General features: G+C 34.1%; 1 protein-coding gene across 5 annotated transcripts; it reads left to right on the top strand.

The window, feature by feature from the left end:
• The first annotated feature begins 8,496 nt into the window (after nucleotides 1-8,496).
• LOC18435449 (glutamate receptor 2.7) lies at nucleotides 8,497-16,065 on the top strand. 5 transcript variants are annotated; one of them, XR_016046346.1, is made up of 6 exons: nucleotides 8,497-8,944; nucleotides 9,491-10,875; nucleotides 11,397-11,709; nucleotides 14,051-14,087; nucleotides 14,192-14,598; nucleotides 15,123-16,065. XR_016046346.1 is itself a non-coding variant. In XM_006845494.4 (5 exons), the coding sequence occupies exons 1-5, from the start codon at nucleotides 8,686-8,688 to the stop codon at nucleotides 15,666-15,668; spliced, it is 2,910 nt and encodes a 969-aa protein (XP_006845557.3). In that variant the 5' UTR covers nucleotides 8,497-8,685; the 3' UTR covers nucleotides 15,669-15,961. The 5 variants fall into 5 exon arrangements, 2 of the variants coding, with proteins under 2 accessions (XP_006845557.3, XP_088710473.1); XR_016046347.1 differs by having other exon boundaries at nucleotides 9,491-10,757; nucleotides 15,123-15,961; XR_016046348.1 differs by lacking the exon at nucleotides 14,051-14,087 and having other exon boundaries at nucleotides 9,491-10,757; nucleotides 15,123-15,961.
• The last annotated feature ends 3,518 nt before the right edge of the window (nucleotides 16,066-19,583 follow it).

The raw sequence follows: 19,583 nt of genomic DNA, 5'->3' as shown, positions 1-19,583 counted from the left end.
GGTTTTCCAACTTTAGAATACTCTTTTCTACAAAAATTTTTAAATGCACCTTACTTCTATAGTATAAATTTGTAACTTTAAAATAAAGGTTTGTTTATTAAGAGAAAAATAATCTTTTTTATGCTTAAAATTTGGACATTTTTCTACTTTATTATTACCATATTAAAGAGTACCTACTTCCATAGTTAACAAAAAGTTGGAAAAACCACAAACATGGCTAGATGATGTCCAAACAGGCCATAATGTTCATCTGGACTGTAATTAGATACATAAAGATGGGTATAAGTCGTCTCGGACTGAAATTTTGGACGTACCTCCTATGGTTTATGTTGAAGAAAGCCACACGATTTTCTACTCCCATTTTATACTCATGGGACTATATTGTCCATTTATTCCCAGGTAAAACCCAAAATAGGAGTAATCTTAGAAAGCCAAATTTTGGGGACGTAATTTCTTCAACCCATAGACTAATCCCAATTAAAAACAAAAAAAAAAAATGAATTGAACTCTCTATGTACTAAATAAAATAATGATCAAATAGAGACCGTCGAATTCTTGAAGGGCGAGACCTAAGTGTCAAAAAACTCTGAATTCAAACTGTTTAATTTGAATATGATGTCTAGTGATTCTTAGATCGTTCCCAAATTTTATGACTAAAAAATCTTCCCAAGTACGTCTTTTAAATGAGGTATAGATACATAGTATAGTCCCATGGGAATTTTTAATAAAGTCACCCATCCTTATCATTTTCAAATCGTTTTATTTTTCAAATCGTTTTATTTCTTACACATGTTTACCCAATCTTTGCAAAGTTATGCAGAACTTGCATATCTTCTTGGAAGGAATTAAAATTTGCAAAGAATAAAAAGAAAGAAAATCGATAAACAACAATGTGCAATAACTCGGGTCTGTCTTGAGACTCGACCATTGCCTAAGTCATGGATTAGCCCAAAAGGGGATCAAAATTGGCAAACAAAAAAAAATTGCTTTAAATAATTAAAAATAAGTAAACAGACAAAATAAACTGTAAACGACTTAAATTTACGAAAGATGGAAAAAATTATAGATGAGATGGATAATGGAAAGAGTTGATTTATAGCGTGAATCAATTCAGAAAATCCAAAAAAAGAGAAAAATAGAGTACATAATAAAAAATTCACAAATCATTATAAAGAATATAAATGTTACATAGAAACATATTCATAATTCATTTAATTGTGTAATAGTGATTTAGTGGTAAAAAATTTTATTTCAAAGAAATTTAGATAACTTTGAGTTTGTTAATGAAACTCCTGACCTAGTAACTCAGCCGAATCAAGCCGAGTCTTACATCACTGAAAAGCAAGGAGAAACAAAAATGGCAAATTTTTTTTTTTGGAACAATTTTGCTTGTTAGAACCGTGACGTGTTTCCTATTAATTTATAGCTTGCATCAACGACCTGTCTATAATTTACAGTGTAAAAAAGGCCGGCACAGAGAGATGTGAAATCCCTAATTTTTATGAGAGAGAGACATCGATGTGTAGAAGTCATACTCATTCTTTTTTTTTGGAAAGGTTTCTATACGTCCCCTGCAGATATATGATTTCCCTTCTATAGATATAGGCTTTCCCTTCTATTCAGCCGTTCATTTAGATCAAGTGAGTTTGATCTTAGATCCGATGTCTCAAAGTATTTTATTTTTAATTTTTCTACAAGTTATATGATTAGAAAATTTGGAATGTATTATCTTCTCAATGGGGCGCACCTATGAAAAATAGTTTTAAAAAACATTTGATAAAATATAATGACTAAACTATCCCTTGAATATTTCAGGGGTATTTTAATCATTTTATTTTATTGAAAATATTTTTTTCAGAATTTTTGGAAGTGCAAGTTTAAGAGAGGAGTGGGCGCCCAAAATTTGGTGTCAAAATAATTTTTAGAAAAAAAATTAAAAGTGAAATAGTGTAGGGACAAGATATTATGATTGGAACCATCTCAGCCGTCCATTCAGAATGGATGGTTGGATAAAAGAAAACGTATAAGTTTTAGAAAAAATTACATAAAACCCTAAAAAATGGATTTTCTAAGCAATTTACTCCTAACCTAACTTTTCCTAGAAACTTTTTCTCCAAAACCATGTTTCATAGCAAATACCCCCCAACTAAAAAAAAGACTGAAATACCCCTCGTTTGGAAAAAAAAAAAAAGAGACTAAATACGGTCCGGCACTTCACCATGGCATTCCAGCACTTAAGTCACTGAGTTGGAATGGTCTGACACTTCACTATGACAGTCCGACACTTCACCATGGTGTTCCGACGTTAGGAAGAAGTAGTTCGGCGTTTGGAAGAGGTCGTTCTGGCATTTTACAAGTGCTGTCCGGCATTTGTTTGTGTATGGACTAGGCTTCTCGGCAGCGTACAATTTCGATCCTATGGAATGGATGGGTCCGGCAATCTACAATCGCTGTCCGACGTTTCCTTTTATTTGGATCCAAAAATGATTTGTTATGTACAGGAAGGGTATTTTTGTCAAAAAAATAAACTTTTTGTATTGGGGATATTTGCTATAAATTTTGATTTTTTTTAAAAAAATATGCTGAAAAAAATGAAAATTAGGTAAAGCGATTAAAAGGTCTACTTTTAGGGGTAAAGCGATTAAAAGGTCTACTTTTAGGCAATGATTTAAAAATCGCCGAGTCGAACAGGTTCGACTCAGGAATCGGCACAGGCCGTGCCGATTCCAGCACAAAATCGGGAACCGCCAGGTTCCAAAGCAGAACCGTCGGGTTCCCTCCCGGTTCTAGCAGTTTCCTCCCAGTTCTAATCGGTTCTCTCCCGGTTGTACGGGTCACGCGCCACACACACCACCCACACACGTGTATACGTGTGACACGAGTCGTACACACCCCCACATGTGCCACACGCACGTGCGCACACGCATGGACACATGTGCACGTGCGCACATGCACACGCACGTGTGAGGTTGCCCTAATGTTTTCACATGCATGCTTTAGTTCATATTACATAGGTATTTATATACCAAAGTTGAATACGCATCTTTCGATGTGGGATAATTCTCAAACATCATTAAATGAAAAGGAAATGTAAATATATTCTGTTAATCAGCCAATTACAACCTGAATAGTAGTTTTTGTTGTGTATATTGTATAAATATTTTTGTAAATAATATAAAAGGCATAAAAAAATGAAAAATAAAAAAGTTAATTTTTTATATAGCAGTTAATTTTTGTTGTATATAGTGGTATAATTATTTTTGTAAATAATATGAAAGGCATAAAAAAATAAAAAATAAAAAGTTTATTCTATTTGAAATCTCCAACTTTCTACTAACAATCTCTTTTACTAAATTTATTATAGAAACCTAAAAAAATATATTTTTGAAAAATTAAAATGTTATTTCCAAAATTTGTATGCATTTAATTATTTTTTACATTGATAACCAAATCTTTTATTTTATTTATTAATTTTTACATTATAAATCATATAATGTACTATTTTTCTTACAGTTGTCAATAATACATTTTAAATTAGATAATATTATAAAATATTTTTAATTTGTTATTATTTATCTAATAATAATTATAAAATATAAACTAATAATTATAATTTCAGTATATAATATTATAATTAGTTAGGTTGTAATAATTTCGGATTATAGTTAGTTAGGTTGTAATAATTTGGGTTTTTTTAGTGGATTAGGGTTTTTCGCCAAAACAAGATTTTAATGGCCATTCTTTCATTGATTTAGTCTATTCTTTATTATAGTCCATGTATAATTATATATTTTATGAATGATAATGCTATAATTTTTTTTTTATGTGATGCAAATTTAATACTTAAGTTTATACTGGGAAAGAGCATCTCAATATTCACAAATTGATGAAAAACTTGAAAGTTAATAGTGTAGTACCCGTATTTCTTATTGGATTCCTAAAAAACAACATATATAATGAATTTTAATAATTTTTTTTGATTTTTTTGAAGCTTTAATCCAACCGATTTAGCCGATTCTCGATCCGGATCGTCGATTCGCTGATCCGGATCGATTTTTGAGGTGCCCAATCCGAATCACCGATCCGCTTTTTAAATCATTGCTTTTAGGAGTTTTATACAAACCCTAAGTTTTATGCTTTGAGAGAAACCTAGAAAGCTTGTCCTTGTTTTTGGGTGAGTAGCATCCTTATTCTTAATCCCTTAAATTTAAGAGAGATATAAAAGCCATCCTCATTTTATGAGGGAGAGAAATGTAAAAGACATCATCATTTTTAGGAGAGAGACGTTAAAGCGACCAATGAATGAAAAATAGAAGGGATTGTATATAATGAAAAATAGAAGGGATTGTATATAATGAGAGCATTTACTTTCGGTACAAACACGTCGCAATTATTTTTTACTATCCAATATGAAATCTTATAGCTTGGGTGCATCACAAAATTCGATTTTTTTTTTTTTTTAACCTCAATCCCTTATTTTCAAGTGAGAGAGATGTAAACGTAATCCTCTTTTATACGAGAGAGATGTGTAAAAGGTTAAAAAGCCATTATTTTTTTGAGAAAGAGGTGTGAAAACCACCGATGAATGAAAAATAGAAATATCTAATTATAACATTTTGGGCCCCTTGTTGGTCAAGGAAGTTACCAACCTCAAAAACTAAATTAAGGGTGGCAATAGGCTGGGCCGTCTGACGGGACCCTATTGGCTTGACCTAAAAAATTAGGGCCAGGGCCAGGCCAGATCGAACCTAGACTAATACATCGATAAGGCCAATCCAATTTTGCCCAGCCCGACCCTCTTTTTCTTTTATTTTTTAAACTGGACCGGCCCTGAATGGAGCTAGGGCAGGCCTTGGGCCTCCTTGGCCCAATCCGGTTTAGGCCAAAACTGGGTTGTCATTAGTGGGGCTCGGGCTAGGGTTGGGCCAGGCCTAGGCCTGTTGCCAGCCCTAAAGGCATAAGCTTAATACATAACCAAATAAACAAATGGATTTCTCTTCCATTTTTCTTTTTTCTCCCCTTTCAAAATAGGGAAAAATTTTATATAAGGATGCAACCTTATAATGTAGAACTACGGATGCACCTCAAAAATTTATCGAAAAGAATAGTTTTAATATTGAAAAACCGTTTGATTGATCATCTCGACATTAAGATGTATGACCATGAAAAATAAAAATATTTTAAGTCTAAGAAATAATGCATTTTACAACATATTATCTACACCATCCATTTTCAAGATTTTCATATGTTTATAGATCTACTTGATTTTGAGTATTTTTTAAATTTAAAATTTTATAATTAGATATAAAAATAGATTTGGGATAATCCTAAAAAAATTTTACACCAAAATTATATAGCATGATAAAATTAAAAAGTGCACCTTACGTGTACGGCTATGGATGCATCCGTATGCGAACTGCACCCTTCAAATTGAGAAGTCTCTTTCTCCGTTTAAGACTGTAGTTGCCCGGATGAACTTTCTTCCCTTGAGCAGATAAGTCTCTTCCACCCTCGACAAATATCTTTGCATCTATGATTTTTCTTTCCTGAAGCTTGTTTGTCTCATTGTTCACAAAGTTGACCGATCCAACTCAACTTGCCGGTCAAACTAGAACCATTTATTTAAAAAAAAAAGCGGTTATTTTGGGTGGTCCAGTTGGATATTTAAAAAAATAATTCAAAAATATATATATAATCTCAGAAAATAAGGGATATATTTGTAATGTGTTTTTGAATGTTTTTTTATCATTTTGACAAAAATTGAAAAAGTTTATATAAGGTGGCAACTTTAAAATGTAAAATTACGGTGCACATTAAAAATCCATTAAAAATGTTGTTTTGATGTTGGAAAACCTTCTAATTGATCATCTTAAAATCGAGATATATGAATATGTGAAAAAAAAATTAAATTTCAAGGACAAAAATAATACATCTTGCAATATATTTATCTAGACCATTTATTTTCAATATTTTCATGCGTTTATAGATCTACTTGATTTGGTTTAAAAATTCATAATTAGAGATAAAAATGGAATACAAGACTTTAGTAAGAATATTTGACACAAACAATACATCTTTATGACAAATTTTGGAGGTGCACCTAAGTCACAACCTCATATGAACCACACCCTTTATTAAATGGGCTTGTATACAATTAAACCATTTACCTTTGGAATAGGGAGGTCAAAATTATTTATCCGATGTGAAATCTGATAGCTTGGGTGTGTTACAAAGTTTGAGAAAGCTTTTTTTGAACTTTGAGCTTGGTCAATGAAATAAATGCATCTGCTTCATATCCAATGGTCAAAATTTATTGGGACTATCTTATATCAAAGATAAATGATCTCATTATATATTTTCTCTTTTTTAATACACTTGGGCACAAATTGATTTCTTTAAAATCCACATTTTTTTACTACTTTTCATCTTCATTTGGATATGCTTGTTAAATTATGCTTTAAATATATTTCCATATTTTTTGGATATTTTTGAGTTTTTTTAAACACTTTTTGGACTAGTTTTCTCTTTTAATCTCTATCGAATCAGTATGTAAAGTCTCGCACCATTCTACTGTAGATGTAGGGCACAATTTGTGACTGAACCACATTATATCATTGTGTTATACAATGTGGATGTTGTTGTATTTTTATTCTATGTTAATCTTTTGATGCCATATTGTTTTTATTACTGGTTTATATGATTTTGATGCACAATAATGATTAATATGACATACTCATGTTGTATTTTCACCAACATCGATCTCAACAGATCCTTACCACAAATAGAGGTTTTCTTTTCTCCTTGTAACATACCATTGCGATTCTTCATAATTAGTTGTCATTTGATGCAGGGTTGTTGACCGCTCAAGTTAGGTCTGGGTCAACTCCAACTAGGACATGACCTGACTAGTCCTAGTTAGAACTAGACATGACCTTAACCCATGTAGATTCTGGGTCATTGGTCCTAAACTTGACCTGCCGGGCTGACTCATCCCGATAAGGTTTCCGATGCTCCAAATACAGGTGTCGAATCTAGGTTATTTGGACCCTGAACCTGACCCACTGGTTGCAAGGCTTGGCTCGAGACCCAAACCAACATCCAAAACCATACTTTGTTTGTACACGCAAACGCGGATTATTTGCACATGACATGAGTCGGTAGTTCCTTGTGATCAAGCCAACCCTTCATTGAACGTGGAAATCTTGCAAGTAAGACGAATAAATAATTTTGTTCCAACAAAATTTGTCAACATCTAACACCAAAAGTACAGGGGCATGAAAGCAATTTTAAGATATCTTAAGGGACACTCTTATAAGTAGGAAAAATTTTTAATGAGAATTTTAAAGGAAAATGGATTAATGGGGCTGTAGCCCTATTAAGAGAGGTAAAGGTTCACTTCGTACTTCACCAAAACTTGCCATTAGTATTGGAGAACTTTTATATTTATTATCTCTGCTTGAATATTGCAGTTGTGAAAAAGATTAGGATTTCAAGCTTTAAATATAGTTTATGTTGAAACAATCAAATTAGAGCCTACCCCAAAAGTTTCACTAGATGAAGCTGTTTTGATGCTCAAATAATATTTAATTGATTATCTCGATATCAAGATGCATGAATATGAGAAAAAAATGGATTTCAGGTTTTGAAAATAGTGTATTTTGTAACGCATTTTTGGACAGTTAATTTTCAAGTTTTCATAAATCTGACCGTCTACAGTATTTTTGAAACTTTAAAATTTATAAATAAGATGAAAATATATTTTAACGCTATCACAAATATTTCTAATATTAAAACCACATTTCGTCTCTAATTTGATTGTTTAGAGCTTATGCTCTATACAAACCGCACCCAATTTTAAATGTGGAAAAAGGTTAATTGTGGCGCATAAAATAAAGGAACATGAAAGAAATTTTCATAAATATAAGGGGCATTTTATAAGAAATCATTTAATTTCAGTCAAGCTATGGGTCAACTCCGTTGCAATCGCCTCTGGTCCGTACACTCCCAGTTATTTGAAATTGAATGGTCGGCAGCCACCGGGACAATGTTAAAGTACCCATAAATAAAAAGATTTGTGGTCTCGCAAGAGCAAATCAAACAGGTAAAATTTAAGTACGAGTACATTTGGGACCTCAAATTTTGTGGTATTGATCTATTGATCCGAGATTACAATTTCAAAAAAAAAAAAGAAAAAAAAGAAAATTAAATCACCTTGAAAAATAATGACCGAGGATTTAAACAAGGTTAAAGAACTTAAAATATTTTTAAAAAATAATAATAATGTTCCAATTTTTAGAGGGCAAAATCTAAGTGTTAAAGAACTCAAAATCTAAATTTTTAAAAAATATATATACGGATGCTTCTTAAGTAGATCTGAAAATTTGAGATAAAAAATAATCCTTTAAGTAGATCATTTGTTAGATGGAGTTAATGTACTGTATTCTCATGTTGGAGCATGACATCATAAACGTTGAAAACGCGTAGAGTCCTGAAATTGGGAAAAAGATCCCCTCGAAGAAAATGAAAATAAAAAAAAGAAAAGAAAAGAAAAGAAAAGAAGATGAGATTTCATTGCCTTTTTTTTTTATTTTTCCATTTCCCTTCATGTATAAGAAAAGGGAGAGAGGAAGGAATTGCACGAAAAAAAAAAAACAAAAAGGAGAGAGGAAGGACTTGAATTAGAAAATGAAGAGTGCTTTTTTTCTGTGTGTTTTAATTGTGTTCTTCCACCAATGCTTTGGAGATCAAAACGAAGAAGCAAATGGAAATGGTGTTGTCAAAATAGGGGTGGTTTTGGATATGGATTCATTGGTTGGAAGAATGGGAAATATGTGCATAAGCTTGGGACTTGAAGATTTCTACAAGGACCATCCTAACTTCACCACTAGACTCACTATCTCAGCGAGAGATTCAGGTGGAGATGTTGTCAAGGCTGCTTCAGCTGGTAATCTCTCTCTAGCAAATGCTCTTCTTTTTCATCTTTTCTTTTGTAGCCCGAGAAGTACATCCTGAGCCTTGCTTTTTGGCTGTACAGTTTCAGTGTTCAAATGCCCTTTTACTTCACATACATAATCCTCCGTTTTGGAGGAAGGGAAAGGAAAGTACATAACACACCCATCCACCATATGTCATTGAGGATGGACGGTGGACGATGATTCCCACCTCTACCTAAATGCCGATGATTGTTTATCAAGCAGAGGTGCAGTTCATCTCGACCGTCTGTCTCGAACGACCGATGGTACACATTACATGTACAGTATATCTTTCTCGGAGAAGATGAAATTTCTGCTCTCTTTGCCGAGTATAAAATAACACTGTTTTAGCTTTAGTATAAAAATGGCAAAATCACTCCTAACCATTAGATTTAAAATCGGATGGTTGGTATTGTAATAAAGCAAACCCTTTTCCGCACTGATCATTTTCAGTTGAAAGACAGCGTTATAGAGTTTCTTTCATTTTGACATTTAAACTCCTTGTAATTTTTAATCAGCTTTGGATCTCATCAAGAACGTAGAGGTGCAAGCAATAATAGGGCCTCAAACTTCAGCACAAGCCCAATTTTTATCAGAGCTTGCCAACAAATCCCAAATCCCCGTTATATCCTTCTCTGCAACCTCTCCATCTCTCTCCTCAACCCACACCCCCTATTTCGTTAGAGCAATACCCAATGACTCAATCCAAGCCAAACCCATTGCTTCTCTCATCAAATTCTACAAATGGAGACGAGCCATTGTTGTATACGAAGACACGGATTACCGAGCCGGCTTCATTCCTTACCTGACTGATGCTCTCTCAGAGATTGGCTCTCGTCTTCAGCGTAGAACCCTTCTGCCCTCCGTTGCAAGTGATGAATTGATCAGAAAGGAGCTCTACAAAGTCATGACCATGCAAACTAGAGTTTTCGTAGTCCACATGTCGTCTCCTCTTGCATCTCGCTTTTTTCGACAGGTTAAACAACTCGGAATGATGAGTAGAGACTATGCTTGGATCATAACAGATGGGCTCACAAACTTGTTGAATTCTATGGATCCTTGGACCAAAGACTCAATGCAAGGGGTTTTGGGAGTGAGAGCTTATATTGAAGGGACTCAGCGTTTGGATAAGTTCTCAACTAGGTGGAAGAGATACTACAGGAAAGAGTACCCAAATGAAATTGACATCCCTCATTTCAATGTCTTTTGTTTAAGAGCCTATGATGCAACTAGGGTTTTGGCATTGGCAGTGGAGAAATCCGGTGCCGGCACTGAGAATATCGGTTTCCTGCGAGGTACCGCAGGACAAATGGCTGGGAATTCGACGGATTTATCTACTTTAGGTATTTCACCGGCCGGCCCACGGCTATTAAGTGCCATATTAGACACTAAACTCAAGGGCTTAACCGGCACTATCCGGTTTGTTAACGGTGAAATACAAGGCTCAACCTTTCAAATAGTGAACGTTGTGGGCAAATGTGAGAGAGAAATTGGGTTTTGGTCGACGGGAACTGGAATTTCCAGGGAGTTCAGTCGGAAAAAGGTTGATAAGAGGAGGGATGATGAGGCAAATTTGGGACCGGTGATCTGGCCTGGGGAATCGACGGTGACCCCCAAGGGTTGGGTGGTCCCCACCGATGGGCCCAAGTTGAAGGTTGGAGTTCCGGTTAGGAAGGGGTTTGAGGAGTTTGTGAAGGTGGAACGCTTGGATGGGCGACCGACGACTACAGGGTTTTCAGTTGATGTGTTTGATGCGGTTGTGAAGGCGTTGCCATATAGACTCGAGTACGAGTTCCTTCCTTTTTTTATTTATTCTAATTCGACTTCCTTTCTTCCTTTTGGTGATGATAATAAGAGTGAAGCGGGTACATACAATGATCTGGTTTACCAGGTCTTTCTTGGGGTAAGTCTCTTTGTGGACTCAATTCTCTGTTTATTCAAATGGTGTGCCGTCTCTCTCTACATTCATTAAATAGTTGCTCTCTTTTAATAAAAAATGTTAAATATTTGCATTTTCATAAATTTCTTAATTTTTTTTAAGGAAATAATTAATTAAAAATGTAGATTAATATTTTATTAAAAATTAAAATAATCTAATTTCTAATGTTATTTATACAAAAAACTTTTTCCTTTTATGTAAAAATCCTATCATTCCATGTTCTCTTTAGTGTCTCAGTAACCATACTCGCCAAATTTGCCTCTTTTTTTTTGGTTTGTTTTTTTCTGAATTTTGTCTTATGAAACGGCCAATGCATTTGACTTTTTAAACTACGCAACAAATTGATTATAGACACGGTTAGCGTGAGGGCTAAGCCCGCACATGTAGAAATGCTGCTCTATTTTTGAGATGGATTTTTGGAATTAATCTTCAAAGATATGCATCATGTTTTTCTTTTTTTTGATATTTTAATTAACGCTGAGCAGAAATACGACGCTGTTGTGGGTGACGTGACGATAGAAGCAAACCGATGGCGTTATGTTGATTTTACGCCACCCTACACAGACACTGGGATGTCAATGATCGTGCCGATGAGGGAGGAGAGGGTAAGTAGAGCACTGACTTTCTTGAAGCCATTCACATGGGAGCTAGGGATGACCACTGCATGTTTCTTCTTTTTCATGGCATTTGTGGTCTGGGTTTTGGAGCACCGGATAAATGAAGATTTTCGAGGTCCTCCGAGTGAACAAATAGGCAGGGCTTTGTATTTTTCCTTCTCAACGCTCGTCTTTGCGCACAGTAAGTACCCATTAGCAAAACGTCTTAATGCAAAGTCCCTGGTTGAAGCAAACATCCTTTGATACTATCGACAGATCTTTTGCAAATGATATGTTGAGATAACTAGGAAATTCAAAAACTCCAACACGCACATACAAACAATCTATGGATTTTTCTGAAATACTGGAGGGCTAGCCGGTCTGATTCAAAATAAAATTTACTTTTCATAAAAAATCAGTCAAAACCAATGTTTAACAAGTCCGAACCAACCAATTAGTTTTGAGTTATTATAATATATTTTATACTTTTAAAGTATTCATTATAGTTTGCATATGTTATATTCCGATCTAACTTATTTGATTGAAAATAGGATCAGTTTGACTTGAGCAGACCTCTCACTAGTATCTCCAACAATGATAGCATTAATTTCAACTATCCTAATTTGGAATTTCAAAGATGAGTTTAAAATTGCTCCATCTCTTCCAACTACGAGCGTCTCGCGCTGCTGCCCCATCACCTACAACTCGCGGCCTGCTCACGCAGCTTCCCCATCCTCTTCCTTTGCGGCTTGCTTTCGCCTTCCCCCTCTCTCTCTCACGACGCACGGCTATCCCTCTCATTTTTCCATTCCCCTATTCCTTTCTCTCACTAAAACCCACTAAATAAAACCCACAAAAGAAACACCCCCTTTACCCTTTTTGGTTGTTTCTTTTCATGTTAAGATTTCGTAACTTTCGATTTCGTCCAACCCTCCATGCTCAAATAAACGCCTCGTGGCTTTCGTTTCTTTTACTTCACTTTCACACCCAATACTCATTAGCCACCTCTCTCCTTCCTATTCACATAAAACCAGTGTTTAAAAAAACGTCGAGTTGAACCGGACTCGCTCGGTTTGACTCAAGAATCGACGTGATTGTCACTAATATTATTTGTTTTGACATCTCAAGTTCGAATCCCCTCTTGGGCCATATAATAGTAATCCTTTTCTGAGCTAATTTTTGTTCCCCCTTAGGGCATATAATAAATTAAAGTGCTTTTTCCAAAATTTATTCGCATTTTATTAATTTTTACATTGATAACCAAATCTTTTATTTTATTTATTAATTTTTACATTATAAATAATGTAATGTACTATTTTTTTTACAGTTGTCAATAATACATTTTAAATTAGATAATATTATAAAATATTTTTAATTTGTTATTATTTATCTAATAAAATAATTATAAAATGTAAACTAATAATTATAATTTCAGTATATAACATTATAATTAATTAGGTTGTAATAATTTTGGATTATAGTTAGTTAGGTTGTAATAATTTGGGGTTTTTTAGCGGATTAGGGTTTTTCGCCAAATCGAGATTTTATGGCCATTCTTTTATTGATTTAGTCTACTCTTTATTATATTCCATGTATAATTATATATTTTATCCGTGATAATGCTATGATTTTTTTTTTATGTGATACAAATTTAATACTTAAGTTTATATAGGGAAAGAGCATCTCAATATTCACAAATTGATGAAAAAAATGAAAGTTAATAATGTAGTATCCTCATTTTTTATTGGATTCCTAATAAACAACATTTATAATGAAATTTTAAAAAGATTTCGGATTTTTTTGAAGCTTTAATCCGACCGATTCAGCCGATTCTCGATTCGGATCGCCGATTCGTCGATACGGATCGGTTTTTAAAGTGCCCGATCAGGGTCACCGATCTGCTTTTTAAACCATTGTTATAAGCCCAATGGTTCAGATTGAATATGGGCCGATCTGTCGGATGAGAGTATTTGAATTTTAGTTTTTTTTTCCACAAATTCAAATCATTTAAAATTTTAGGGGAATATTCTTCTCATCATCAAGGCGAACCTATTAAAAATATAAAAAAAAAATAATCTGTAAAATTAAAAATGACCAAAATACCTCGCAAAATTTACAAGGGTATTTTGATCATTTTTTTAATGTAAAATCTTTTTCTTAATATTTTTTCGAATATTCACCTATATTTTATCAACACACGTATAAAATTTCAAGTGATTTGGATTTGTAAAAAAAATTAAAATTCAAATACTATCGGGCATCTGTGATTGTTAGATCGGCCCAGATTCAATCTGGGCCATTGCTCATTTTTTCTTATGAGCCCATTGACTCACAAAAGCATTTTGTATTTAAAAATTAGATGTGCCCCATAATTTGATTATTTAAGGTTGCAACCTTATGCAAACAACGCCCAAATCAAAATACCCCTATCCCCATCTATATCCGAAAGAAAAAAAACAGAACATTTTGAAAAAAAAGAATTTCTATAAGTTATCCAGATTCTCAAACCTTTTAAAATAGTTACCTTGTATGTAATGTGACAGGTCCATTGGATGAGCTGAATTTCTAATTTTAAGTCAGGTAGGCATAATCATTCAATAAGACAGATCATCACATAGATGAATTTATTTTGCAAAGTTATATAGATGCATTCATTTCTCTAACTTGTAGTCGATGTTGTCCAGGAGATAAAATAACTAGCAATTTGACACGATTCGTGGTCATCCTATGGTTATTTGTGGTGCTCATATTAACCAACAGTTACACTGCAAATTTGGCCTCAATTCTCACAGTTGAGCAATTACAACCCACTGTTACAGATGTGCAAACTCTGATAGACAAAGGAGATTATGTGGGACACCAAGGTAGTTATTTTATAGAGGATTTCTTGAAGAAGTTGGGATTTGCAGGGTCAAAGCTTAAGGTATTTGACACTGCTGAAGAGTATGCTGAGGCATTGTCAAAGGGAAGCTCTCATGGAGGGGTTGCTGCAATCTTTGATGAGATTCCTTATATCAAGAGCTTTCTCTTGAACCGCACCAAGGATTTCATGATGGCCGGGCCAACTTACAGGACTGGAGGCTTTGGCTTTGTAATCTCTCTCTCTCTCTCTCTATACAGGCTTCCACCCGATAAATTTTGAACGATAAGGGCTTCCATCGTCTCCTCGGGTATATCCTATAAAATTGGAATGATATAGAGCAGGCTTTTCATCAAAGAAATGAAGTTCTTAAGTGAAAGTTCTTTTTGAGAACCTAATATGCATCAATTTTGTGCACTAAAATCATTTTTTTCCATGAAACAAAACAAAAACCATTCTTCCACTTTTGAACCACCTCTTTTATATGCTGTTATTTGGAAAAGTACTCCGTAAAACTATTTATTTTTGGTATGTGGAGGTTACAGGGACTCTTGTCCATTGGATATGAATTTGAGCGAACATTGGTGTGCTATTCATCAGAATGGAAGTTCAAAAAAAAAAGAACAATTCAAACTATGATACACTCCAAGTTGTGAAATTTGAATTCGGACTTCTACAACTGCCTGACTTCCTTGTATAAAAAATTTCCATTTTTCCTTTTTTTGTTTAGTGACCATTGGGCCTCTATTTTTCAGGTTTTTCCTAAGAACTCCCCATTATTTTCCGACATTTCCTCTGCCGTCCTCAATGTAACAGGAGGGGAGAGAATGGATTTACTGGAGAGAAAATGGTTTCCCCAACGAAACACAAATTCCCCCTCCTCCAAAGGCTTGAACCTAGATAGATTTTGGGGCCTCTTCCTCATTGTTGGAACGGCTTCCATGGGGACTCTAATCATCTTCTTCATGGGCTTTTGCAATGAGCATTGGAACAGAACTGCAACTGAAACAACACCAATGAACAAAGGCTTTTGGCCAAGAATTGTCGCCATGGCTAAACACTATGATGAGACAGATCTTTCTTCGCATACTTTTAGAAGAAAACAAAGGAAAGAGGGAGAAACAGAAGAGAATAGAGACGTTTCTCTTGCCCCATCAGTTACAGAGAACCCTTTGAGCTCCCATGCCAAGACAGAACGCCTCTCCATTGAGGATGGTTCACCACATCATAGTAATTCAGTCTCTGCCGACGGTGATGATGATGATGCACCCATACAAGAAAGGCATGCTCCAACTCCATGATGCTTAGTGTCGTGTTCATTTTTTGGCTCATTGATGAAATGGGTTTTCATATGCATTAGCATTGCAACTCGTCTATGGAATATAGACTACACCAAGATTGCAAACTATTCGACCTGTGGACATATCTACATATTCTCCAAAGCACATTTTTATCTCCTCACGTAATTTTATACGTTTTCCCCATATATTGATTAACTTTACGCAATAATTTCATCATAGAACTTGTATATCTATGTAAAATGTTTCTTTATTCCATTTATTTGATTCTAGTCATTCTAGGCCCTTTACAGCCATCTGCACTGACACATAATGCAGAATGATACTGATACTATGCCAACTCCGTGCCAATATGATATTTGGGTCTCTATTTGGATCCCTGCAAAAGGATTACCTGAAATGATTTCTTAGAGTTTATTTATTTATTTATTTGTTTTCTTATTTTTATTTATTTATTTTTGAGGTATTTTATTGGGGAAGGGGTCTCCTATGCATTGTTGGAATGGAATTCAGTTATTGCAATGGAATTCAAGATGTCAGATTGTAGTGCCCTACCACCTTTACTACTTAGTCTTGAGCCCATTTCAAGGGAGTTCTTCCTTCAAAAGTTAATTTTATAGTATAAACACTTATTGTTTTCTATGGGAGCACTAACCTTGATGGGTTGATATTTGACAAATAAAGTATGAGAAATAAAATATGAAACACACACGATAATATCACAAAGATTTACATGGTTCACCCAAGAGGGCTACATCCACTGGCACAGTAAACATAAATCCACTATAGCAATCAAAATTACATCAAAGATTTTAGAGCAAACCTCGACAAAATTACAAGTCGAGCAAACCCTTTTAAACTTGCCATCCCAAATAGCACCATGCCGATTATCTCATATCAATTCCATAACTAGACCACTCTCTAAGAAGAAAACAACTTTGAGGGCAAATGAAACTCTATTTCATTGAAAGGAGAACTATCCAAAATCTCAATAGGAACCACAATGTTTCTGTCCAAATGAAGTTTTCTTTTTTTCTAAGAGGAAATTGCATCTTATGCATAGGAGGCTCTACCTCCCTCTATCTCCAAATGAACCACCATTCTCATATGGTGACCCAAATAGGACACACAAAACTTATGTACACTTTTATCCCATATATAATTAGGAATCCACACAAAATAGAAAACTTGCTATTGATATAACATATATCTCAAAAGATCAAGGGATAAATTAGATAGTCCTAATCTTTTTGGATTTTGAATAGTATCAATCCAACACTTATGACCCTTCTCCTTCCCGCTCTATGCCTTGAGAGAATCGATAATGATTCCTTACCCCAATTGCTGGCCCTAAATCTATGTGTACCAACTCCTAATCGAGTCCTTTCGGATTCATAAGTAAAAATATTATGGGAAAGGCTTCTATGCTTCCCCTAAAACATAAATGATATATACTTCCCCCTCATCCAGCCGTCCAATTTAGATCAAGTGAGCCACTAACCATTTAATTTAGATCCGACGCCTTAAAGTGTTTTATTTTTAATTGTTTTTCTCTTAACTATATGAATATGAAACTTGGTATGTGCCATCATCACTTAAGTGGGGAGCACCTAAATAAAATGCTAACAAATATTTTTGATAAAATAAAATGACCAAAATACCCTTGAAACTTTTACGGGCCTTACAGTCATTTTATTGAGATATATATATATATATATATATATATATATATATATATATATATATATATATATATATATATATATATATATGGGTGTGAGTTCAAGAGAGGATTGGACACCCAAATTTTGGTGTCAAAATGTTTTGTATAAAATAAATTAAAAATAAAATGGTATAGAGGGTGACACTGTGATTGGGTTATCTAAGCCATCGGACGGTTAGATAGGAGGAAGTATAGAAGTTTTATGCTGTAGGGAAAGCATAGAAAGCTTGTCCAAATATTATTTTATCCCCTCGGTGTAACAAAAACCACCTTATTGTACTAGTTGTAGATATAGGTATTCTAAGAATATGGCTCCACATGCAATGGTTAACAATGGATTTAATGGGTATTTCACCAAAATTGTCCATTTCCATCATTTGGATCCAAAATCTGGGGCAAATTGTTTTTAGAAAAAATTCTTTTTTCTCTATTTTGAGCCCAGACTAGAGAAATTATTTTTCTCGCCACAAGGTAAAAAATTAATTTTCCTATCAGATTTCTTATAGAGCCAATAAAAAAATATAAAAAATGAACATATAGCTTGTTGTGACTCGAACAAAAAGGGGTAACCTCTGCACATTTCTGTCTGTATGCTAACCCAACCCCCTAATATCTCTCTCTCTCTAAGTAAACTCCCTCCCCCGCCCTTTTTAGGTAGAAATGCATCTCCTAGGTTGTATCTAAATGCTATTCGAAACGTACAAATTTATTTTTACATGAAATGTTTTTTTACAAAAACGGATATTTTACCAGAAATAGTTTTTTCCAAACAATTTTTTACCTTTTATGGAGGATCTAAACAGGCCGTTGGGTTACTTGCTAAAACTCGGGGTAGCTATAATACCGGGGAACAACTCATCCCGCATTGCCCTTTGACAAACATAGACTATGGACATTGGCTATGAGTATCGTTCCAATATCAATGGATGTCCCCAAAGAGATGATATTTGATATGAGTAGCTCCTAGGAGGTATATGGATATTTTTGTATATAGAATTTATAGGTCACTGAATACATGGATAGAATTTCTAGGTCAATAAATACATGGAAGTGAAGACAATATTTTCTTGAGAAAGTATACAATAAGATCATTCATTTTTTATGCAAGGAATTTATAACGAAATCAAGCAGCTAGATTTGTGTCATTTATCTAGTTCATAGTCTACTAAAAAGAAAGAAAAAAAATAAATAAGTCAAACTTTGTGATACCCTTCAAGCTAATTTCACATTTAACGCTGAGGGGTGATCATGACGTGCTTATACCAAAATCAAATGATCTTAAAAGTAAAACACTCAATCGCCGTGAACTTAAACTCTAATGACATGATTTATGTACGGTCTCCAACTTCAATCCAAGGTCATTTTCCAATGAAAATCAGTAAAACAGAATGGATATTGATAAAAAAAGATTTGCAAGAAGCATAAGAAAAAAAGACCATGCTCAATGATGTCACACACTTCAACATGATCATTTGTTCCTTTATTTTTTTCATCATTTTTCCGTTGGAATTATTTCATATAACAATATTGACTTCCAAATCTTAACCAATGGCAGGGCATAGATCATAGTTGCCAAAAGATTATATACTTCAGTGGCAGCACATTGTCAATTACTCCCTCAGGTAAAACTCTATCGAAAAATATTACCAGGAATCTACACTTTGAGGATATGATGTCTTCAACCAAACAACCAATTTCGAAAGAGGAAAATCCTCATGCACACTCTGTGAGTGAAAAAATAACATATTAAGATTGGTTTAATTTTTGGACGGTTAGATCTAATTGATCAAATACTTTTTAGGTAATTTTAAAGTAGATCCCTAAATATCACGTCGAAAATAAACAGTGTGCTCCAGCAGAGGGCTATATATATGCTCATAAATAGATTCCATTATAAATTATAGTTACTTTGTAAACATGATAAAAAGAGAAACGAGTAGTCTGTAAAACATTAACAACTTAATTAACAACCATTGGATCCCAATCATTTATTGAGTTGAGGATGGAGATCGAAAGTAATAACTTGTCATCTCAAGAAGGGAAGGGATGGAAAGGATGTTATTCTACACCTAGTTGAAACTTGTAGGCATATCGTATATGATCATTCCACTTATTTCACTAGCTTGCTAGAATATGTTATTCACCCTGTAGAAAGGGTAAGAAGTTTGGAAATAAAGAATGGTATAAACTCTTTC

The sequence above is a fragment of the Amborella trichopoda genome, chromosome 12 (assembly GCF_054954075.1).
Source record: "Amborella trichopoda isolate Santa Cruz 75 chromosome 12, AtrichopodaSantaCruz75HAP2 v2.0, whole genome shotgun sequence".
Lineage (NCBI taxonomy): Eukaryota > Viridiplantae > Streptophyta > Magnoliopsida > Amborellales > Amborellaceae > Amborella > Amborella trichopoda.
The sequence above is the reverse complement of the archived record's forward strand: the minus strand, read 5'-3'. Positions and strand labels throughout refer to the sequence as shown.

Bases quoted from the DNA above. Each gene is read 5' to 3' on its own strand.
- LOC18435449 (XM_006845494.4), top strand. From the start codon at position 8,686: ATGAAGAGTGCTTTTTTTCTGTGTGTTTTAATTGTGTTCTTCCACCAA. The intron at 11,710-14,191 runs GTAAGTACCCAT...GATGTTGTCCAG, and splicing joins AACGCTCGTCTTTGCGCACA to GAGATAAAATAACTAGCAAT. The intron at 14,599-15,122 runs GTAATCTCTCTC...TCTATTTTTCAG, and splicing joins GGACTGGAGGCTTTGGCTTT to GTTTTTCCTAAGAACTCCCC.